The sequence below is a fragment of the Danio aesculapii genome, unplaced genomic scaffold (assembly GCF_903798145.1).
Source record: "Danio aesculapii unplaced genomic scaffold, fDanAes4.1, whole genome shotgun sequence".
In the NCBI taxonomy this organism is placed as follows: domain Eukaryota; kingdom Metazoa; phylum Chordata; class Actinopteri; order Cypriniformes; family Danionidae; genus Danio; species Danio aesculapii.
Window position 1 is genome coordinate 1 of NW_026613748.1, and position 25,000 is coordinate 25,000.

Genomic DNA, 25,000 nt, shown 5'->3' on the forward strand with positions numbered 1-25,000 from the left:
CGTGTGTGTGTGTGTGTGTGTGTGTGTGTGTGTAATGCTCATCACGGCTCTTAATGTGTGCTCCTGGAGGGTCTGTATTGTGGAGGTGTGTGTGTGACCTGTATTCTCTGCTCAGTTCTGCTGTGGCCCTGTTCACACTCAGCTGATCCACTAGTCAGGGTGTTGATGCGAGTTGTGGATCAGGACCTGCTGCTGCCTCACTCCGCCATTCTGTTTCTGATCAACTCATATCCCTGACTATTGATCATTACTGAGAGACAGAAGCAGCTGTTCACCAGAGGTGTGTGTGTGTGTGCGTGTGTGTTTGTGTGTGTGTGTGTGTGTGTGTGCGCGCAGGAGCTGGGCCGGAAGCTGTTCAAGAGGCGAAGAGTTCTGAGCCGAGACAAGAAGAAGAAGAGGAAGATAGTCGGAGCGGTGATTGACAGAGACCTGATCACCAAACACCACCTGAAGAAGAGGAGGTGTGTGTTTACTGCACGCGCACACACACACACACACACACACCAGGGGTGGTGGGCCGAGCGAGGCTTCATCAAACACTGAATCAGATCATGTGTGGAGGCTTGGACCCGTCTCTACAGTGATGAGCAGTGGTGTTAGAGAGGCCAGCAGGGGCGCTCAGCCTGTGTGAGTCCTAATGCCCCAGTGTAGTGAAGGGGACACCATGGCCCAATCCCAGTTCTACCCCTCAGCCCTTGTTATGCGCGTCCATGTGAAGGGGTAGGGGTGGCCCAGTTCTCTTCATCTTGAAGGGGAAGGGCTGAGGGGAAGGGCTGGACGGCCCGTTAACAGACATGTTTCAGGGCCACACTCCAAACCAAGGGGTGAGGAAATTACCCAGAATACACCACACACAGTGGCAGGATATCTGCACCGGGAGCTCAGGAGATCCACACACACACACACACACACACACACACACACACACACACACACACACACACCAGCATTAGTCGATATTACGAATGTTTACGACAGACGAGCACACGTTTGACTATATCCTAATGCCAGACGCAGAAGAAGCGCCTAGCGTGAGTGACTTGCATGTTAAGGCAATGCAAAGATGCGAATAGCCGTGCTGTGGTGCGGTACGCGCGAGTGAGGCGGTGTGAACAGAGTTTGACACGCTTAATACACGCATCACTCCGGGGGAAAATCCTCCTGCCGACACCAGCTCATCATGCTGGGCCGGGCTCAGGCAGAAGCACCGCTGAAAGCCTCCATCATCAGGTTGAGTTCCTGGAGGAGTTGATGAACTCAGAGCTGCTGCACCTCTGACTGATCTAGCGGACTCGGACACGGCTCTAAACCAATCGACACCGTTTAGCATAAACACAGCTAATCTCTCAATAACATCCATATTAGCCAATTAGCAACGGAGCTAGAGTCACCGGGCAGACAGAAGCCCCGCCCATCACGCGTATCTGCATCTGTTCTGAAGGGAATCTGACACGCGGGTGAAGCCAGTAAACTCAATGTTCACGCGTTTATTCACATGCTAATAGCACTTCTGCTAGAGAGTAGGGTGTTACCCCGGTGTCCTGGCTAAACTCCCTCTCGGCCGTTACCCATCATGTCCTCCTAATCATCCCCGTCCACTGATTGGCTCATCACGGTCTCTCCGCTCCACCTATAGCTGGCGTCTGAATCGTCATGTTCATGAAGGGATTGTCGACAGACTCGTGCTGAACGGCTGCATGCCCTGATGTGGGTGTACGGCCACGCAGGATACACAGGGGCGTCACCAGGGGGGGCTAGAGTGCATGGGGCTCAGGCAATATAGGGGCCTTACGACAGCACGCGAAGAGGTGCACCCCCCACACACACTCAGCACTGGTGTTCACCGACACCACACACTCACACACACACTCTCAGTCACATGTCTCAGTAATGGTGTGTGTGTGTGTGTGTAGCTCCAGCGCGCGGGCGAACATCACTCTCTCCGGGAAGAAGAGGAGGAAACTGATCAAGCAGCTGGCGCACATGGAGCGGGAGAAATGCGCCGCAGCAGCAGCAGGTGTGTGTGTGTGTGTGTGTGTGTGTGTATATATATGTGTGTGTGTGTTCATGTACATTGTGTATGTGTTCATCATGACACTGTGTGTGTGTGTGTGTGTGTGTGTGTGTGTGTGTGTGTGTGTGTGTTTCCCTCCTCAGCACAGACACAGAGTAATGCTGCAGCTGCACAGAATCCACCACAGAAGAGCAGGAGAGCAGCAGAGAAGATGGAGGTGGAGTGAGGAGCTTCAGCACACACACACACACACACACACGTTCAGGACTACCTCAGCGGATCTGTGTGTCATTTCAACTCACCGTCACAGCAAGACATGAAACGGACCGAACACACACACACACACACACACTCTCTCCCTCACACACACCCATCAAAGCTACAACACCAACAGATGAACATTACTGTGCTGAAGTGTGTGTGTGTGTGTGTGTGTGTGTGTGTGTGTGTGTGTGTGTGTGTGTGTGTTATCGGGCTGTATCGCTGTGGTGTGTGTTCTGGTTCAGTGTTCACAGATGATGATTGTGAAATAAAGGAGTGTGTTTCCTCCTGATGTGTGTGTTCATCACAACTCTGCTGTGTGAGTTTCTGTTTCTTGATGATCACCACTTCACCATATTACACACACACACACACACACACTCACTAGTCTAACATGCTTATATCAGCTGGTTCAGTGTGTGTGTGTATGTGTGTGTGTGTGTCATCATTAATAATAGTCATATTTTCTCTCAGTAGTGCAGTGATCTCCAGAGTTGTCAACATTACAGTGTTTAGATCCTCTAATGATTCTTCAACAGCCTGTAAACGCAGCTCACTCAGGAGATTAGAGGATGTTTAGAGGATAATAACCCTCTGATTAGAGCAGTAGAGCAGTGCTTCTGCCTTTAGTGTGTTTATTATCATTCATTTAATCATTTGACTTTCACCAGACCGGCCCTCAGCAGCTCCACAGTGGAATATTAGTTCATAATCAGCCGCAGGCGCGCTTCATGTGTTGTCCACAGGGCGGCGGTCATGCGCGGACTGCAGCATTATGGGGGATTGAGTTCATTACAGCACCCGCGGGTATTAAAGTAGGAGATTATTGAAATAAATAAGCTGAAATATGGCGAGATGAAGGCTTCAAATAAAGCAGAAAGCATCGATAAACATCCTATATAACCACAGCAGCTCTGACTCTACAGGTTCATCAGTTATCTCTAATAGACCGCGTCTAGCAGTGAGCCGGAAGTGTTGTGTAGCGCGTTCCTCAGCTAGAAGGGATACAGCTGCGGGCGGAGGTTAACGAGAATTATCTACATTATTTATTAAATTATCCATAAGTTGTATTTTAATATAGTTTACCCCGATCCTAAACCTAACCCTCACAATAGCGTGAAAACAGTACTTTTACACTGTATGTTTCAGATTATTTATGAAATTACCTATTAAATTGTATGTTATTGACACATCCCTAACCCATCCCCTCACAGTACAGTCAAATATTGATTATTGATGGACCGCGTCATAATGAAGATCCACTGACGCGAGTCCCCACAGCTGTATCCCTTCTAGACTTCATATGATGAGGTGTGTGCCGCCCTCTAGTGGCGCCACAGCACTATCGCGCGCGCGCATCCACAACGCGCGCGCCACATTACGAGTTTATAAGAGCGATTGAACTTCAGGCGTGATTATTACAGCAGCTGAGGAATAAACCGCTCATTATCGATCATTTACTGCTCTTGATCATCTACAGCATCACAGATCAGCGCGCGCGCCCGTGTGTGTGTGTGGAGACAGCAGCAGCAGCATCATCATCATCATCATCCAGCGGAGGACAAAGACACAGAAATGGGTCACAGCAGCGGCTGATCTCAGGGTAGGTGATCGAGCTCAGTCAGGCGCTCTCTAAATCACAGAATATCCCTCGAGCTGATGGACACTCTGTCTGTCTGTCTGTCTGTCTGTCTGTCTGTGTGATTCCTCGCTCGAGTTTCTGCGTTCAGGGTTTTTCGACACACACACACACACACACACACACACACACACACACGGGTAATAGCGGGACATTGTGTGTTGCTGCTCCCCACTGAGCGGGCTCTGTTCCTGCACTCCTCCGCCGCTCGTTCAGCAGGCTGCAGCGGGTTTATCGCGGGGCTGATGGAGGTCTGGAGATGTTTTTGTGTTTCATAAGAATTGCATCACGACGCGATGGCCCACACACACACACACACACACACACACACACACACACACGCCGGACACTAACAGTGATGCTCAGTCTCCATGGCGACCGGCAGCATCAGCACCAGCAGCTAAATGGAACATTCTGGTAACTTTCACAGCGTTTCCTGAACATCAGCAGAGATCAGTGTGTGTGTGTGTGTGTGTGTGTCATTAATAATGTCAGGTGTACATGCTCCTAGTCCTGAGGGGAGTGTGTTTCCACAGTGTGTGTCCTGTAGCTCAGTGTTCAGCTGTGAGTGAATGTGAATTGAACATTGTCAGACAGCAGAGCAGATCAGGCCAGAGGAGCGCAGTGTTCCTCTAATGCCCACAACACTGAGGAGCCATCTGATCAATACTGACTGATCAACTTTATCAGCACCGTTATTAGAAGTGTTACTCAACACGTGTGTGTGTGTGTGTGTGTGTGTGTTCAGATTAAGCTTTACAGTTTCTCAGACAGATCAATATAAGTGTGCAAAGGTCTCTCTCACACACACACACACACACACACACTATACTCCACACACACCTCCATATAAGCCAGACACTCAGCTCTTCCTGCACTGGACCTGATGATCAACTATAGAAATGACGAATCGTCCTCTTAATCCCTGATCAATACTGTGATTATAATGCAGTGTGGAGCAGGAGCAGCAGAACATCAGCACAGGAGAGTCACTCTGAACACAGTGTGTTGATCAGCTCCACTAAACATGTGTGAGAATCAGATTATTGAGCAGAAATCATCACATCTGCTGAAACCCAGAGAGAGACGAGGACAGATGAAGAGTCACGATCAGCCCAGAGTGAGGGAAACCACCCAACAGCACAGCAGGGTTGAAGAACTCAAATATGCTGACGTTAGGGTTATGTCTGGACGTCTAGAGCAAGATCCTGTGAATAGTCACACACACACACACACACACACACGCGCGCGCGCTCGCCTGTCGTCACCGTGCCGCCGCTCTGCTGAATGTCTGAATACTCTGACACTGCTGTAGATCCTCTGGGTAGGGATCAGGGATCAGCTTTATGTGCTCGCTGATAAATGCTCCTCCACAGGGATCAAAGTTCTGCTGCGGGAGATTCACAGCGAGTGTGTGTGAGGGTGTGTGTGTGTGTGTGGACTGTGGACCCCAGTGACAGAGGAATCAGATGGAGATCAGCCTTCACACACACAGCGTGGGTCAGTCATGTCTATTATTCTGTTTTCTTCATCTTCAGGGGCAGATTAACTCTATAATGATCATCACTGCATCACCTGTTGTTGTTGTTGTTGTTGTTGTTGTTGTTGTATTAGAGTTCTGTTGATGAGATCTTTAACACAGTCTGTATCCTCCACTAATGTCTGCTGTGCTGGATGTTACGCAGGTCTACACCACTGATAGAACAGTAAAGGGTTCGTTCACACAACACTGAGGAGTTCCCTCATCCTCTGTCAGCATTGACCTCTGCAGTATCTGTTTGTCCTGCTACTACTGCTCAGCTCTCTGACTGGCGACAGAACTAACCACTGTTGCCCTGTAACTCAACTAATTACCCTAGTGAAGCCTGTAAATGTCACTTTAAGCTGAATACTAGTGTCTTGGAGAATATCTAGTCTAATATTATTTACTGTCATCATGATGAAGAGACATCAGTGATTATAGATGAGTTATTAACACTGTTATGATTATAGATGAGTTATTAACACTGTTCTGATTAGAGATGAGTTATTAACACTGTTCTGATCAGAGATGAGTTATTAACACTGTTCTGATCAGAGATGAGCTGAGGAAATCTCTCTGTTAAGCAGCACTCGGCTTCTCATCATTATAAAGAGAGTTTTGAAAAGGGAAAGTTCTCATGTGCTTTGGTTTGGCGTGTGTGTGTGAATGTGCTGTGTTTTCATGCAGTATGGGGTGGCAGTAATCTCTTTATGACGGTGTGTGTGAGTGTGTGGCGAGCTCTTTGGACTCTGCAGATAAACCCCCGTCTGTATCTCCGCAGGTCTGTGAGCTCCGTCTTCTGCTTCTGTGTCTCCGTCGGTCATCATGCTGCTCAGGACCGTCCTGCTTCTGCTGCTGACCTTCACCCTGCAGGCCCGCAGTGGGGCGCCGGACGCCGACAGAGAGACCTGTTACTCTCGCCAGCACCGGGACGTGACAGTGAACGTGCGTGTGGCTCTGGAGCAGCAGGGGGCGCTGATGGTGCCGCGTGCCACCAACTCAGAGAAGGACTGCATCCTGAGCTGCTGCGCGGAGGATGTTAGTGCAGGTGAGCTGAACATGATGAACGACTGACCATGACTGACCACTGCTGAACAACTGACCATGACTGACCACTGCTGAACAACTGACCATGACTGAGCACTGCTGAACAACTGACCATGACTGACCACTGCTGAACGACTGACCATGACTGACCACTGCTGAACAACTGACCATGACTGACCACTGCTGAACAACTGAGCACTGCTGAACAACTGACCATGACTGACCACTGCTGAACAACTGACCATGACTGAGCACTGCTAAACAACTGACCATGACTGACCACTGCTGAACGACTGACCATGACTGACCACTGCTGAACAACTGACCATGACTGACCACTGCTGAACGACTGACCATGACTGACCACTGCTGAACAACTGACCACTGCTGAACGACTGACCACTGCTGAACGACTGACCATGACTGACCACTGCTGAACAACTGACCACTGCTGAACAACTGACCATGACTGACCAATGCTGAACGACTGACCATGACTGACCACTGCTGAACAACTGACCACTGCTGAACGACTGACCATGACTGACCACTGCTGAACAACTAACCACTGCTGAATGACTGACCACTGCTGAACGACTGACCATGACTGACTGCTGCTGAACAACTGACCGTGACTGACCACTGCTGAACGACTGAGCATGACTGACCACTGCTGAACAACTGACCATGACTGACCACTGCTGAACGACTGACCATGACTGACCACTGCTGAACAACTGACCACTGCTGAACGACTGACCACTGCTGAACGACTGACCATGACTGACCACTGCTGAACGACTGAGCACTGCTGAACAACTGACCATGACTGACCACTGCTGAACAACTGACCACTGCTGAACAACTGACCATGACTGACCAATGCTGAACGACTGACCATGACTGACCACTGCTGAACAACTGACCATGACTGACCACTGCTGAACAACTAACCACTGCTGAATGACTGACCACTGCTGAACAACTGACCGCTGCTGAACGACTGACCATGACGGACCACTGCTGAACAACTGACCACTGCTGAACGACTGACCATGACGGACCACTGCTGAACGACTGACCACTGCTGAACGACTGACCACTGCTGAACGACTGACGACTGCTGAATGACTGACCATGACTGACCACTGCTGAACAACTGACCACTGCTGAACGACTGACCATGACTGACCACTGCTGAACAACTGACCATGACTGACTACTGCTGAACGACTGACCATGACTGACTACTGCTGAACGACTGACCATGACTGACCACTGTTGAACAACTGACCATGACTGACCACAGCTGAACAACTGACCATGACTGACCACAACTGAACAACTGACCATAACTGACCACTGCTGAACAACTGACTATGACTGACCACAGCTGAACAACTGACCATGACTGACCACTTCTGAACAACTGACCATGACTGACGACTGCTGAACGACTGACCATGACTGACCACTGCTGAACAACTGACCATGACTGACCACTGCTGAACGACTGACCATGACTGACCACTGCTGAACAACTGAATACTGCTGAACAACTGACCATGACTGACCATTTCTGAACGACTGACCATGACTGACCACAGCTGAACAACTGACCATGACTGACCACAGCTGAACAACTGACCATGACTGACCACTGCTGAACAACTGACCATGACTGACCACTGCTGAACGACTGAGCATGACTGACCACAGCTGAACAACTGACCACTGCTGAACAACTGACCATGACTGACCACAGCTGAACGACTGACCATAACTGACCGCTGCTGTATAACTGACCACTGCTAATGCTGCAGGTCTAACTGCTCTGCTTCTCCTGCAGGTCTGAAGTGTAACCTGGTGGTGTTCAAGCCGGTGGGGGTCGAGGGTTCGGTCTGTCAGCTGTTCCACTGCCCGACTGAGAGAGACTGTCCACTGATGCCGGCTGATGCTGGAGTCAACACATACAACATCTTCAAGGGTGAGCAGAACAACAGACACGGGGCTGTGTGTAGGCCAGGGGTTCCTTACATAGTGAGGGTCAAATGTCTCAAAATGTCTGTACGTGTGTGTGTGTGTGTGTGTGTGTGTGTGTGTGTGTGTGTGTGTGTGTACATGCATTAGTTCAAACTAAGACACAGCAGTCAGACGTGTAAGAATAGAGCAGTGGTCATCTGTTGTGTGTGTTATGCTGTGGACTGAGCTCAGTCTTCATCTCTTCAGGTTTAACTCATCCAACAACTAAAGTCAACGCAAGAATAACAGCCAGACCTGCAACCAGTACACACACACACACCACCACAACCACAACACACACAACCACCAGCACAACCACCAGCACAACACAAACAACCACCACAACCACACAAGCAGCGACAACAACCACTGCAGCACCAGCAGAACCGGCATCATCATCATCATCATCCAGCAGCTCTGAGTTCAACACAGAACCACAGACTGAGGGAGCGCTGATGCTCATGACCAACACACCACCCGCAGCCTCCACCTCCACCACCACAACACCCACCTCCAGCAGCAGAGCGCCCCGACCTCCGGTCAAACCCAGCAGAGCCAGAAAACCCAGCAAACCCTCCAGACCAGACACACATCCAGTGAGAACCAGCAGACCAACACCAGCAACACCACCCACAACACACACTCCACCAACCACAACACACACTCCACCACCCACAACACACACTCCACCACCCACAACATACACTCCACTAGCTACATCCACAGCGCTCACACCACCAACTACAACACACACCCCATCAACTACAACTACAACACACACTCCATCAACTACAACTACTACAACACACACTCCAACTACAACTACAACAACTACGACTACACCATACACTCCTTCAACTACAACATACACACCACCAACTACAACACACACTCCATCGGCCACTACTACACCCAGGAGCACCACCCCTAACACCCCATTCCCCTCCCCAGTGCTGCGGGTGGATGTCGGGGGGGTGCGGGGGTCCGTGGCTCTGCGTCCCCCAGTGCAGCCGGCCGTGTCCCGGGTGATGTGGAAGAACAGTCTGGTGGCCGTGGTGGTGGTCACGCTCATCTTCCTGCTGCTCATCCTGGCTCTGGTGGGCCGTAAAGCCATGGAGTCCTTCGACAGACGCCACTACACCCGTCTGGAGCTCAACGACCTGCACTATGAAGTGTGAGGAGCGCGCGCACACACACACTGCAGAAACGCTCGCTGCTTCACACACACTGCTCACCAGAAGCGGCTCAAGCAGAGAAATATAGCAATACACTGAACTCAGGTCCTGACGGCGCCACTGCTGAGATCTTTCACTGGCCTCACATCTGCTTTTCTTTCTCCGGGTTTCACTACGGGGGTCTCCACTGCACCGCACACCATCACTGAAGCTTTTATTAAAGGACACCTATTATGCCTTATCACATGTATGAGAAGCGTAAACACAGCAGCAGTGTGTGCAGATATCCATTCATTACTTCTGTTTTCATTATCTCACTTTGATTGACATTCTCCCTCTATCATTACAAGGGGAAAGCCCCGCCCACTAGTGCCCCTCATTAGCATAAACAGCAGCCCTGAGTGAGAAGCAGCCATCTGTCCATTAGAGTGTTTGAGCTGCTGAAGATAATGTCAGCATAGACTAAGAGGATTATAGATGAAGCACAACTGAACAGAAACAGGAGTCTCCATAGACTAGCATGACGCACACACTGACACTGAAGCGCACATCAGATGTTGTGATAAGGTATAACAGGTCTCCTTTAAGCGCTGGTGAAGAGTCCCACAGACGTCACTGCGGTTGATTTCTCTGTGTTCCTCCAGATCTGTTGTGTATTGTTTGAGATGAGTGCGCAGCGGCGTGTGAATGTGCATATTTGTGATTGTTTTCTTCTGATGGATGTGTTTGATTATGGGTCACCGGTGGACAGCATGCGGCACATTCACTAATGACTTCACTGATGATTATTGATCTGTTCTGATCATTCACTTGTGTTTGCAATCTCATTCTGCTTCACTGTTTTCTCATCTGCTGTTATTAACTTTATTATTATATGTTGTTGTTCAATTTTGGGTGAGCTTTGGCTTTTACAGACACCTTCAGATTAATGTGATTATTCCTCTTGCAGATCAATAAAGGAGTCTTTTTTCAATATTTAAAAGGGCTGTGGTTATATTTGAGCTTTGATGTGTTGGTATTTCTGGTATATATGCACATATAGTGACGTTATAGGAAAATCTACATCTTAAGATGATGATTAGGGAAATTAACACAAACAGGGTTAATAAAGCACACAACTACAGCTGATCCAATATATATAGTGTAATAGTTTCCCCCTGGGCCATGTTGAATATATAGAGAGAGCACAGTCGATCAAACACACAGATCTGTGAACAGGGTCATTTATTAATCAAGTCACATTTATAAAGGTATAACCCACACCAGCATCACCACCCACAACACACACTCCACTAGCTACATCCACAGCGCTCACACCACCAACTACAACACACACCCCATCAACTACAACTACAACACACACTCCATCAACTACAACTACAACACACACTCAATGAGTGTGTCATCAATTATACAAATGATTTCTGTTTCAGATAATGCAGGTACTTTCAACAATAAAATAAAGTATCCAGAAGAATATGAAGCAGGACAGCTCTAACACTGATAACACTGATTCTTGATCATCAGATCAGCATATTAGAAGCTAAAGCATCGTCTGACTCTGAGGAGTGTTAAAATGTAAATTTAAATTATTTTAATAACATAATAAACGTATTATCATAGTATTTCACCATATTACCCCTTTATTATCTTATTGATCAAATTATTGAATTTAGTCTCTAATATAATTAGCATATACTTGGTGCAATAATAATCATGATGAGATACACCAACTAATGTTTGCATAAAGTTGTGTAACCGTGTGTGTTCAGCAGTGTGCAAACAGAAGAGGGCCCTGTTCAATATAACACCTCTTATATGTAGATCTCGCATATAAACGCATCATTGTACATGTTTATATGGTGCACAGGATCAGATATTACTCATATTCACTACAGATAGACATTCACTGCACGCTTTAATACATGTAGGAAATAAATATGACATCTAAAAATAAGCAGCCATTAGCTGATCTGTGGACTGCTAAAATATCCCCTAATAACAGTGGTGAGCAGCATTGATTTGTGGTGGGGATCTGTGAGAGTCGGTGGTGATCAGGGAGAGAGCAGCGGTGTACTGTAACTCCTGTCGCTTTGTGTTGTTTTGTGTTTCGGGCCGCAGCACAAACCGCTGCGTGAAAAACTAGTCCCACTGGAATGCGCCTGGATACACGCGTCCAGAACGCCCGCGACGCGCCACATCGCCTCCTTTCCGCTCATTAAACCGAGGCCAGCGCACAGGGATCGGATGTGGAGACCGAGAGAGACGCGAGGGCGATGAAAATCAACAATAGCGAGCTGAAGAGCCTCGGAGAAAGAGTCGAGCCGCGCGCGAGGGAGGGTGAGGGAAAGGGGGAAGGGTTTGGACGCGTCCGGGCATTTTTCCTGTGAGCGGAAGACGACGGACGGACGGCGAGATGTCGCGGTCACGCTGAAACACCGAAACAATCAAATCGATGAAAAACTGCAGCGGAGAATCAACGCGAACAACCCGAAACACAGACGCGCGCGGCCGGAGCGATGCGAGCGGCGCGGCGCGGTTGAGCGTTGAAGATGGGTGCCGTGCTTCAGACTCTCTTACTGTGTACTTTGTGTTTGCAGATACGCGGTGAGTTTTTCACCCGATCGCCTGGAATTGTGTGTGTCGATGTGCTGAATCTGAGCCCGTGTGTGTGTGTGTGTGTGTGTGTGTGTGTGTGTGTGTGTGTGTGTGTAGTGAATCAGTGCTGTTGTTCAGCGGCCGATGCTAAGCTTAGCTGCTGCTGTATTGTTGTGGATCTGTAACGTGTTGTGTTGTTTCCTCAAGTCTGCTGTGTTTGTACGTGTGTGTGTGTGTGTGTGTGTGTGTGTGTGTGATCTTTCCTTCATCAAACTCGCTGCTTTACCGCTGCTTTTGTTGTCTTGTAGCAACAAAAGCCTCGAGTGAGTGTGTTTGTGTGTGTGTGTGTGTGTGTGTGTGTGTGTGTGTGGCCTGCGAGCGAGTTTGCTGTGAAATCTGCTCCAGTTTGTAAAGTTGGCCTCTGTGAGCAGATAGTCTGTGTTGTGTTGTGCTGTTTTGGTCTGATTGTGTTGTTGTGTTGTTCCGGTCTGATTGTGTTGTGTTGTGGTGTTCTGGTCTGATTGTGGTGTTTGTTGTTCTGGTCTGATTGTGTTGTGTTGTGTTGTTCTGGCCTGATTGTGTTGTGTTGTTCTGGCCTGATTGTGTTGTGTTGTTCTGGTCTGATTGTGTTGTGTTGTTCTGGTCTGATTGTGGTGTTGTTCTGGTCTGATTGTGGTGTTGTTCTGGTCTGATTGTGTTGTGGTGTTTTGGTCTGATTGTGGTGTTGTGTTGTTCTGGTCTGATTGTGTGGTGTTTGTTGTTCTGGTCTGATTGTGTGGTGTTTGTTGTTCTGGTCTGATTGTGTTGTTGTGTTGTTCTGGTCTGATTGTGTTGTGTTGTTCTGATTGTGTTGTTGTGTTGTTCTGGTCTGATTGTGTTGTTGTGTTGTTCTGGTCTGATTGTGTTGTTGTGTTGTTCTTTTCTGATTGTGTTGTGTTGTTCTGGTCTGATTGTGTTGTGTTGTTCTGATTGTGTTGTTGTGTTGTTCTGGTCTGATTGTGTTGTTGTGTTGTTCTGGTCTGATTGTGTTGTTGTGTTGTGGTGGTCTGTGTTGTTGTGTTGTTCTGGTCTGATTGTGTTGTGTTGTTCTGATTGTGTTGTTGTGTTGTTCTGGTCTGATTGTGTTGTTGTGTTGTTCTGGTCTGATTGTGTTGTTGTGTTGTTCTGGTCTGATTGTGTTGTGTTGTTCTGATTGTGTTGTTGTGTTGTTCTGGTCTGATTGTGTTGTTGTGTTGTTCTGGTCTGATTGTGTTGTTGTGTTGTTCTGGTCTGATTGTGTTGTGTTGTTCTGATTGTGTTGTTGTGTTGTTCTGGTCTGATTGTGTTGTTGTGTTGTTCTGGTCTGATTGTGTTGTTGTGTTGTTCTTTTCTGATTGTGTTGTGTTGTTCTGGTCTGATTGTGTTGTGTTGTTCTGATTGTGTTGTTGTGTTGTTCTGGTCTGATTGTGTTGTTGTGTTGTTCTGGTCTGATTGTGTTGTTGTGTTGTGGTGGTCTGTGTTGTTGTGTTGTTCTGGTCTGATTGTGTTGTGTTGTTCTGATTGTGTTGTTGTGTTGTTCTGGTCTGATTGTGTTGTTGTGTTGTTCTGGTCTGATTGTGTTGTTGTGTTGTTCTGGTCTGATTGTGTTGTGTTGTTCTGATTGTGTTGTTGTGTTGTTCTGGTCTGATTGTGTTGTTGTGTTGTTCTGGTCTGATTGTGTTGTTGTGTTGTTCTGGTCTGATTGTGTTGTGTTGTTCTGATTGTGTTGTTGTGTTGTTCTGGTCTGATTGTGTTGTTGTGTTGTTCTGGTCTGATTGTGTTGTTGTGTTGTGGTGGTCTGATTGTGTTGTTGTGTTGTTCTGGTCTGATTGTGTTGTGTTGTTCTGATTGTGTTGTTGTGTTGTTCTGGTCTGATTGTGTTGTTGTGTTGTTCTGGTCTGATTGTGTTGTGTTGTGTTGTTCTGGTCTGATTGTGTTGTGTTGTTCTGGTCTGATTGTGTTGTTGTGTTGTGTTGTTCTGATTGTGTTGTGTTGTTCTGGTCTGATTGTGTTGTGTTGTTCTGGTCTGATTGTGGTGTTGTGTTGTGTTGTTCTGATTGTGTGGTGTCTGTTGTGGAAATCCTCCTTCCTCGTCAGTGTGATGGAGGTGTTGAACAGCTGCTCAGGTGTGACTGTGATGAACACACAGCAGCACAAAGTGTGTAAAAGTGTGTGTGGGTCAGCTAGAAGCTCCTCCAGATATGAAGTGTCCTCAGAGCTCAATATTTCTAGTATTTGCTCTGGGCCCAGTGGAGCTTCAGTCAGTGGCCCGGAGTTCTGCGAGTTTCTAAATATTTGTGAAAGGAAATTCCCCGTGTGAGGCGAGCAGGCGGTGGGCTGAGGTCGCGGAGAGCCGGTGTTCTGCGGTGGAGGTGTCAGATTGAGGTTTGATTCAGCGCCAGATCCTGCAGAGACACACACACACACACTGACTGGAGCCCGGCGCTCTGGGGAACCGCTCATCATTAGTTCTGGCTTTTCACAACATAAACCCAGTGTATGCACACTTACTGTCAGATAAACACAACACACACACACACACACACACACACACACACACACACACACCGGCCTGTAGAGCGAGCAGAGATGGAGCAGCCCTGGCGGCTTCACTGATGATGGAGATGTTCTGCAGAATATCTGATAATCAAGAGGAATCTGATGAGCTGGAGGGATGATGGTTTCACTCCAGTCTGTTTCCCTCTGCTAGTGTTTTCCTTTGGGATTGGGTTCAGTTTGGCTCTTAAAGGGATAGTCACATTAAAACAACACTTCCTCCTTCTTGTTTCCAACCTGTAGAGTTTATTTATCGTGCTGAGCACTACAGAAGAAGAGAGCTGTGGTGTAAATGTATTTCTACAGTATATTCTCTTGTTCAGCACATGAGAGAATCTCCTGCAGAGGGACAGTAGTGGATCTACCTCACCTTAACTCTCTCTCTCTCTGTTAACCGAGTGTATTTCTCTGCTTCTCCAGTAAACGCTGCTTTATGGATGATGGATGTTGTGTATACAGTGCTGATATGTTCCACTGCAGTGAGATTAGTCTGACCTCTGACCTCTGTGTCCCGCAGGCCTGCCGCTGCTCCTGTATGCTAACCGGAGGGACCTGCGTCTGGTGGACGCGGCTCACGGTCGGGCCAACGCCACTCTGGTGATGGGCGGTCTGGAGGACGCGGCGGCGGTGGATTTTATCTATGCGCAGGGCCTGGTCTACTGGAGCGACGTGAGTGAGGAATCTATTAAACGGACGCTGTTTAACGGCTCGGCGCCCAGCGGCGTTCAGACCACCGTCATCTCCGGTCTGACCTCTCCGGACGGCCTGGCCTGCGACTGGATGGGGAATAAACTCTATTGGACCGACTCCGAGACCAACCGCATCGAGGTGGCGGAGCTGGACGGCATGCACCGCAAGGTGTTATTCTGGCAGGACCTGGACCAGCCGAGGGCCATCGCTCTGGACCCGGGCCGCGGGTGAGTGAGCCTCATGTGTCCGCCAGCACGCTCCTGGTGTCTGGAGCCGAGGCGTGCTGCAGCTTGTTTTCTGGATGTTTATGTTGAACAGGCTTTAGTTGCAGGTTTGCCTGAGCAGAATGAAGAGGAGCTGCTGGAGCTGATCCACCTCTACTGTTCTCCAGCCACTATTAAACCTGTGCTGAAAGCTGGAGTGGTTCCTTTAATGGTATCAGTAGTCTAATGTAGTCAGTTCAATAGAGTTCAGCATTCAGTTAGCTGATCAAGTGTAAATCCAGAGTAATGCTGTGTACAGGGGAGGCAGGCTGGGGCAGCTTCTCTAACTAGACCTAAACTAAAATAAAGTCCATATAATGGCCCGTTTACACTGATAGGTACAGTACGGCACGGGTCGGTACTGGTCACCTTTATCAGGCTTGCATCAGGGTCCCCTTCTGGTGGGCGTGGTGTACGACAGTGTCAGACGACGTCGTTTTCCTTGAGGAAATGTCACAGTAAAGCTCGGTTGTGACTGGAGGGTGGAGGGGTGTCACGGACGAAAGTGAAGTGGGTTGGGGAATCTCAGAAGTAAGTGAAAAGAGGACGGGGGAGGACGGGGGATCGGTAAAATGAGGCGCCGGATCAGATTTCAGAGGTGGCGTATCTGGATCCAGCATGTTCCAGCCTCTGTTAGAGAGGAACTCCCTCATTCCCAGCTCAGAATAGTCCAGAAGGGGATGATCAGAGTTCATCATGGCGGCGCGTTCATGTTTGAGGGTGCTGAAGCATCATTTGCTGCTGTTTGTTCCGGCTTCTCCTTTGTTTTTTCGCGCTTCACTCTCGCGTTTGTCCCTTTCTGAAAGGATCAGATATCAGACGCGCTTCAATAATCATGAGCACATTATTAATATGAGCTCAAAGGTCATTATTTCACATCAGGGGCATCGCTAAACCCAATTCACGTGCACATTGCACGTGCCCCAGTATAAATCTGCAGTGCTCCAGTAAATGCATTCAGATGTGATTTACTTCATCAGCAAGTGTATCTATTAAGAGTGGTAATTCCGGAATACAGACGTTATTCGCTCTTATATATAAATAAATAAATAAATAAATATATATATTTTTATTTTTGAGGGGGGGTGGGGGAAGGGGGTACGTGCCCCAGTAGAGCTTTATGTCTAGCAACGCCCCTGTTTCACATATAGACGCGTGGCGAGCTCTCTGGAGAAACCGCACTTTTAGACGGGCCCGTACAACAGGACACGGCAGATTTTGTTCTTGGCTTTGTGGCTGTTCATCAAGACGACGACAAGGTTTGTTTGAGCCCGGGTCATCCATGGCTCGTTGTTATATGTATATATTATTACGGTGTAATGTCTCGGCTGTGTGTTTAAAATTGGCGCTTCCTGTGTTTTTATACTCCTGCTTCTGTGAGTGACATCACCTGTAAACCAATAGCGTTCAGCTGCGCGTCTAGCTCCGCCTTTTGTTGCCCTTTTTTCGTACTAGTTTCACTTTGCAAAGGGTGACCAAAGAGTGGTACGGTTTGCTTTTCGGTACCCCTTTGTCAGTGAAAACAGCCATAAAAGCGTACCGAACCACACAGTGGAGACGGGCCATTAAAGACACTGTGTGGGACAGGGCAGTCAGTGCTGTGCCTCTTGTCTGGTGGGAAACCCTTTATATTGTGTCTTACTCAGGCAGTGCAGGTCAGTGTTGTTAGAGCTGGGGGCGTGGCCTGGGGGCGGAGTCAGCATTCCCTCCTCTGCTATTGGACATTGAGTAATCAGACCTATTCCATCTCCAGATATTAATGTTAGCATTCCATAATCCCCTGAATAACCCTTATAGTAGTCAATGAGTGAGGCATAATCTGACACAGGTACATTTAATCTAGCAGACCAACACCAAACACACTAAATGTGGGACGTTAATCAACACTACAACACCCTGCGACAAGCTTAATAAATCCTGGCAGACCGTTTCTGTCCTCTATATCACATGCTGTAGTAACGGTGTAATGTCTACAACATCTCATTTACATTGAGGGAATCTCCTGCTCCATGTTTTAGACAGCTGTCGGTCAGATATCTGAGCAAACCACACTATAAATGAAGAAAGAGCTCACGTAGAAGACAGGAGCGCATAGACATCTACTAAACCAAGAGACTGATGAAATGCAGGGTATTTCCACTGTATGCAGCAGTACTCACACAGATCAACAGTGGTCAACCGGCCGGGTTCAGCATGTGTATTTGGCAGAATATAAAACTGATATAGGATCAGGATCAGGTGAACAGCATTACACAGCAACTCTTCAGTATTAAATCAGGCACAAATAAATGATAATGAAGACAAGTGAAGCTCAAAAGCCCCAAACGTGGTGTCTGTACGGTCATCCTAATGGGTCGTTCCCCTCACAGCACAGATGATGGGGTGTTTAAACTTAATCCAGATTAACAGTCCCTCCATATTCCCCATTCAGGTTGATTTGTATAGCGCGTCCTACAGTCATTATTGGTCCAGCTCTACTAAAGGTGCACATCAGTTCAGTCAGAATCCTAAAGTTCTGTTCGAGCTCGGTTCAGTCTGTTCTGACAGTGGGAAAGGAGTGTGTCGCTGGGATGATGATGTGGAGGTGAAGTGTAGTGGAGTTTCATTAGTTGTGTAGTTGTAGACTAGTAAGCTGGCTAGCTGAAACGGCTCTTCATTCTCTGCTTTACCCTCATCTCTCAGGCTGATCTTCAACACTCAGCTGTTCTGAGATCAGCTCCTCCATGAACAGCAGCAGCAGCGTTCGTCTTCCTGTACCTCAGAGTAATGGATATAATGGCAGATGTGTTGAACACACACTGCACTCCTCTGTTCTAAAAGCACAGATATAGCTAATAAAGGACGATTATCGGACACTCTCCCTCAGAACTACAGCTTTCTTCTGTTGAACGCAGAAGAAGATATTCTGAAGCATGTTGGAGCCGCTGAGGTCTATAATAGTGAGAAACACAATCTCTGTGTCCAGCATTCTTCAAACTATCTCTTTTTGTGTTGAAGATCACAAACTATGCCCTTTTGCTGTGTGCTGAGGTTGAAAGTGTAATCTTTAAAGAGTGATCAGGTCAGCGTAGGCCGATCTCTAGGGTTTAGTGTTAGCTTTAGCTAGTGCTGCCCATTATATGGTTTCAGCCATATTGATAATGTGTGGATGTGCAATAGTCGATCACAGGAGATCTGCCATGTTGAGTCAGGATTATAATATCATATTAACCTGTAAACACACTTCAGAACACACAGTTTAACTCTAATAGAGTCAAATATACAGTTAGATTAAGCAGATATACAGCTTTAGGGCTCTAGAATTAATCAGATTTGTAGCTTTAACTAAGATTAACTGCATTTATTTCTATAATGAAGACTACAGCAGGCAATGCTTATCAAAATGGTGAAGAATTAGTCCATAAACAGCTTGAGGACAGCTCTGACGGAGAGTTTTGCTCCTCTTCACATGTTGACTGCTGTATAAGAGGCACTTCATGCTTGATTTATTCAGCTTTGGTTCCTCAATACTGTTAGACCCTCCAGTAAACACAGTTTAATTCAGATCTCTATATGTGTTTATTATATCTGATGCAGATTCACTCCTCTACACGGTTATATATCTGCTAATGATCAGCTTCTCTATTTGGTGTTGTGTTTATTTACGGTGGTGAACTGCATTATGGGATGTTGATCTCTGCTCTGTCCTCTTCTGATGCTGTAAATTCAGCTCTTCACCTCAACTAAGTGACATTTTAGAGGTTTGAAATGATAAAATGAATAATAAGTAGAGAAATAAGTGTGTATAATATCAGAGAATGAGCTGCGGTTTACTATAAAGGGTTCTGTAGCGTAATATACAACACACACACACACAATACAGCACTGCAGACTATCACACATGCAGAAAACACACTTTACACACCGCTCAAACATTTAAAAACACCAAGATCCCATAATGTAGAAATAAACAGAGGAAACTAAAACACAACCACAGAATACAGAAAGCGGCTGGTTTCTGGATGTTTGACGCTGTACAGAATATCACGATCAGTGCTAAATGATTAGTCCCAGATAGAGTTTTGCTTGACTCTGATTTGCTCGTTTGTGTTTGTCCTGCATCACAGCATCGGCTAAAGCGTGTTTCCTCAGGTTATCGATTCCTAACCTCTCTAACATGCTCATTGAGGACATTTTGTTTTATTTAAAGCTGCTGTACATCAGTTTTTCACTCTTCTGAAGCACAAAAATACATTAAAATGTTTGTAGAGATTTCAGAAACATGCTCCGTCACCATTCAGATAATCTGCTGTGAACGTGTGCGTTACGTGCTGGAGCAGCTGTCTGTTTTAGTCTCTTTAACCCGCCCACTGCCAGTTTAGCCAATTATATTTCAGCAGCCCGGGTTGCCAGATGGTGGAAAACAGCGTATTTCATCCATTCAGTAATGAAGGCTCTCTAAGCATGCGTCTGTGACTGAAATGCGCCCTCTGGTGGACAGTAGCAGACTCTGAAATGAGATGCAGATTCAGAGTTCCACATGAGGTTATTAATGAGTTAATAATATAAATATTAGGAGCGTAAACATTAGGTGAGCAGGTCACATTGTAACCTCGTGTCCTGACAGCACGCTACATGACGAGATACGCAGTGATGAGGAATCGGGCTGTTTACACCAGACGAAACACCACAGAAATGTAAATCCAGCCATTCAGAAGCACAGAATAGAGCACTCACTGCACTCCAGCACAACGCTCAGCTTTATAATCTAATGAATACATATTAAAGCTCTTTATCATCATTAAATGGAGATGCTGAATCACTGATGTGTGTTGGTTTGCTCTGAGTCTCAGTTCTAGAGTTCAGTTTCAGCTTTATTTTATTCTCCAGATCTGAGCTGAACTATCTGCTGCTGCTTTCAGTATATGGTGATGAATGTCCTGTCAGACTCACATTATCAGCATTAATACTGAATAAAGCACATGAGCTGTACCTGAGCTCATCACTTTTCTGTTGTTCAGCTGTGAGAAACAGAAGATCTTTCTAAAATATACTGTATTTCAGGTGCTGCTTAGCACAAAAACTGCTTTTAATGTGGAGAATATTCCTTATATCACGTGCTGTTGATTTTAGTTAAACACGATTTGAATCAGCCTTTGTTGGTGTCTCAATCTGGCAACCTGCTCTTGTGTGTGTGTTTTGAACCAGGGGTGTAATACCTAGTTCAACCACTGGGTGTCAAATGTTCATACTGCACCTTTAAGAACAGTTTACACATGAGTGAGTGATTTATTTTATTAAACTTATTAAACTGTTTAATCTGGTTTATATTAACTAGCGCCCTCTTGTGGACACTACAGCACTTCCTGCATCACTCAGTCTCGCCTGTAGATTTAGAGTTTAGCTTTAAGAGAGATTCAGCTTTGGGTTTTCAGCCATATTGACAGCCCCAGGACACGCCCACTAACAGCATAATCCTCACAGACCAATGGCAAAACAATCTGCTGTGGAGCTGTGGAGCTGCTCCTCCTGCACACACACACACACACACACACACACACACACACACACACACACACACACACTCAACAGCGGCGCTTCAGCCAGATCTCAGTGTCAGTTCAGTGATTTGCTGAAGCACACAGCTCCGACTCTCTGCTGGCTGACAGGAAGAGGAGGAGCACCTGAGTGTCATCAGTACTGCAATGCATCCTGGGAAACACGAGCACACCTGATGCTCTGACATCACACACACACACACACACACACACACACACTCTCCAGCAAACCTGTTTGAGTTTCTGTCTGCTGCTGAACACTGGAGATATCTGAGGAATGCTGGAGAGAGTGTTGCTGCGCTGTAGCAGTCAGTCCTGCAACATTCTGCTAAATATCTCCAGTGTTCAGCAGAATGAAGAGACTCCTGAAGGTTTGGGTTTACTCCGGTTACTCTGAGTCTCCTCAAGCTCTTATTAATGAGTGGATTAATACAGTAGAGTCGCTTCAACATCACTCAGTGTTCACGACAAGAGGAATACTGCATCACATGTGCTGACTACTGCTGATGTTACTGTTTACTCATCACAAGAGTGTGTGTGTGTGTGTGTGTGTGTGTGTGTGTGTGTCTGGATCTCTGATGATGGACAGGAGCTCCAGGAATTGCCCTCATTAACTGTAAATTGTTCAGATCTTCCTGGTTGTAGTTTGTGTCCTGATGAATGATTCTGTATGAGAAGCATCTGAGGTATTTGGCATCTCACACACACACACACACACACACACACACACACACACACACACTCACGCGCACAGGAAACGCATCATCGTCCTCGTCCTCACGCTGTGGAGCTGCAGCTGTGCAAACGACGAACCTCACATTCCCGCTTCACACCGGCGTGACACATTCAGGAGGCCCGTTTACATGACGACGCCTCGCTCACACACACACACACACACACACACACACGGGCTGTGTCTGGACGTGTCTGAGGGTTGTGCAGGTGTGTTTGTCTGAGATTTGATGGTTATTTCGCTCAGCTCATACAGATATAGAGAGAGATGGTCATTATTCACGTGTTCAGAGTTTACTGTAGGGTTTCAGATGTGTTGATCTTGTTAATCTTGATCTTATATTAATAATGTTTAAAAGCTTAAACCGTACAGGAGATGTGTTAATAAAGCACATTATATGTCATTACAGTAAAGCAGTGTAAGATAAAGATCTGGAACAGGGTTACCCTCTGCATGGGGAGAGTAGAGCGGTTCAGTGTGGTCATGTTATTGATCCATCAACACTTCCTGCTGGTTATCAATCTATTTCATAACTGGAACCAGCGGCAGTTCAGTCCTAACGTCACGGTAAAGCTGCTGTCATCACATTATTGATCAGTATGGGGGGTTTGGGGATTCTCTGAAGCTGTAGAAGTTAAGCAATGTAAGACAGGAAACACGTTGGGACATTGTTTTTGTTTACATCCCTCAAAATGGTGTATGTGTGGAGTCTGAAGAGCCAATCAGCTGTGGTCAGTGGAGTCATGTGACCACTGTGCTGCTGAGGTTAGTGTTGTTTATTAGTGCACTGCAGAGCAACGGCTTCAGCTCCTAAATATAACCCAGACACTGAAACATGAGTGTGTGTGTGTGTGTGTGTGTGTGTGTGTGTGTGTGTGTGTGTGTGTGTGTGTGTGTGTGTGTGTGTGTGTGTGTGTACGCGAGACCCTCACCTGCTCTGCCAAAGGTCAGAGGTCAGCCTCACTGCTCTGAGCCAGGTGTGTGTTTGGCTGTATAGTATATAGTGTGAGTAGGCATGGGTTGATAACTGTGGTATACCGTGGTTTGGAACAGTTAAAACCGGCAACAGTTTCTGCTATACCGTATCAGAGGTGTGTGTAAGACCTTTTATTTACGATGCGGTTTTAAATCATTAATAAATCAGTGTGTTTAAACTAATGACGACAGCAGAAGGAAATGATTGACCTGAATTATTCAGCCTGACATGTTTACTGCTCCAGAATATCAGAAACCTTTCACTAAATACAATATATTGTGCTCAAAGAGGGAAATGTGTTAGTTTATTACTCAGACATTTATAAGAGCATACATTAGAGCAGTAATTATAATACTGTGATGCTTTTATATAAGATTATCAGACCGTCTGAAGATTATAGTAAGCATCAGTATCGCAGTGTGTGTGAGTCCGTCACACTGCAGGACGTGTGTGTGTGTGTGTGTGTGTGTGTGTGTGTGTGTGTGTGTGTGTGTGTGTGTGTGTGTGTGTGTGTGTGTGTGTGTGTGTGTGTGTGTGTGTGTGAGTGAGTGAGTGAGTGAGTGAGTGAGTGAGTGAGTGAGTGAGTGAGTGAGTGAGTGAGTGAGTGAGTGAGTGAGTGAGTGAGTGAGAGAGGCTGGTGTGGTTGTGTGTAAGCATTTGCACAGGGAATTCTTACTTTAAATGCTGCAGCAGCACAGCACTGTTGGCCTAGTGGAGCAGTGCGCTGACCTACAGCACCACAGTGCTCATAGAGACCCGTGTTCGAGTCCCGCTAAACCCGGAAATTCATAATCATTTTAAAAAGATGAATTGACTTCAACTGTTGAAGAATATAGAGCGATACTGGACTACTGTATTGCTGTAGCAGTACACTGTTAGACTCCTTCACCTGTGTGTCAGCTCTATTAATCTCCCCTGATGAGTTTATTATATGCAGATCTGCTCCATCAGTCTGAAATCATTCATTCAATACATTAATGAAGTTCTCCTGCGCAATATCACAGTGCCCTAGAGTGAGCAGAGTGTGTGTGTGTGTGTGTGTGTGTGTGTGTGTGTGTGTGTGTTGCTCATGTTCTCCTGCAGATTAACTGTTAGATGGGTTAGTGTTGATGTGTTGTGTTGTGCTGTATGGTTGTGGTGGTGTGTGTTGTAAAGGCAGTTCTTGCTCTGATTAGAGTTGGAGATGATGTGATGTGTGTTTGTGTGATCATTTACTAATACAGCAGTTCTCCATCACTGTTATTATTATTATTATTATTATTATTATTATTATTATTAACCCCATCCGGTGCGTGTTTTCCCAGTGTTCCTGTATTGTCTGAACAGTAGCTGTGTTGATGTGCTGCTGTTATCGTTCGGTAATAAACATACGTGTGTGTGTGTGTGTGTGTGTGTGTGTGTGTGTGTGTGTGTGTGTGTGTGTGTTTCTGCGGCTCAGGTTCATGTACTGGACGGACTGGGGCGAGATCCCGAAGATCGAGCGTGCTGGGATGGACGGTTCGCTGCGCTCCGTCATCGTGGAAACGGAGATCTACTGGCCCAACGGCCTGACCCTCGACTACCAGCAGCAGCAGCTCTACTGGGCCGACGCCAAGTTCAACTGCATACACCGATCCAACCTGGACGGCTCCAGCAGGTCAGAACATCTCCATCACCAGTGTGTGTGTGTGTGTTCCTCTGCTGACCTGTGCGTGCGTGCGTGCGTGCGTGCGTGTGTGTTCCTCTGCTGACCTGTGCGTGCGTGCGTGCGTGCGTGCGTGCGTGTGTGTCCCTCTGCTGACCTGTGTGTGTGTGTGTGTGTGTGTGTGTGTGTGTGTGTGTGTGTGTGTCCCTCTGCTGACCTGTGTGTGTGTGTGTGTGTGTGTGTGTGTGTGTGTCTCTGCTGACCTGTGTGTGTGTGTGTGTGTGTGTGTGTGTGTGTGTCCCTCTGCTGACCTGTGTGTGTGTGT

General features: G+C 47.0%; 3 protein-coding genes across 4 annotated transcripts in view; all 3 read left to right on the forward strand.

Moving 5' to 3' along the window:
* Window positions 1-336: 336 nt before the first annotated feature.
* On the forward strand, window positions 337-2,585 carry cunh11orf98 (chromosome unknown C11orf98 homolog; the record flags this gene model as incomplete). The annotated part of the gene is made up of 3 exons (XM_056452649.1): window positions 337-461; window positions 1,914-2,017; window positions 2,158-2,585. Coding segments are annotated over 3 exons (312 nt in total), but the record flags the coding sequence as incomplete, so codon positions are not given.
* A 1,132-nt stretch (window positions 2,586-3,717) lies between these two features.
* Window positions 3,718-10,662, forward strand: mansc1 (MANSC domain containing 1). Of its 2 annotated transcripts, none has more exons than XM_056452648.1 (4): window positions 3,718-3,878; window positions 6,218-6,484; window positions 8,333-8,470; window positions 8,713-10,662. In XM_056452648.1, exons 2-4 carry the CDS (start codon window positions 6,262-6,264, stop codon window positions 9,681-9,683), a joined length of 1,332 nt encoding a protein of 443 aa, XP_056308623.1. In that variant the 5' UTR covers window positions 3,718-3,878; window positions 6,218-6,261; the 3' UTR covers window positions 9,684-10,662. The 2 variants fall into 2 exon arrangements, with proteins under 2 accessions (XP_056308623.1, XP_056308622.1); XM_056452647.1 differs by lacking the exon at window positions 3,718-3,878 and adding an exon at window positions 5,236-5,414.
* Window positions 10,663-11,781: 1,119 nt separating this feature from the next.
* The window catches only part of lrp6 (low density lipoprotein receptor-related protein 6), a 31,976-nt gene continuing 18,757 nt past the window's right edge, over window positions 11,782-25,000 (forward strand). Inside the window, exons 1-3 of the mRNA XM_056452646.1 lie at window positions 11,782-12,287; window positions 15,370-15,769; window positions 24,490-24,687. Coding sequence (XP_056308621.1) covers window positions 12,233-12,287; window positions 15,370-15,769; window positions 24,490-24,687 — 653 coding nt within the window. The 5' untranslated portion in view covers window positions 11,782-12,232. The remainder of the gene's footprint in view (window positions 12,288-15,369; window positions 15,770-24,489; window positions 24,688-25,000) is intronic.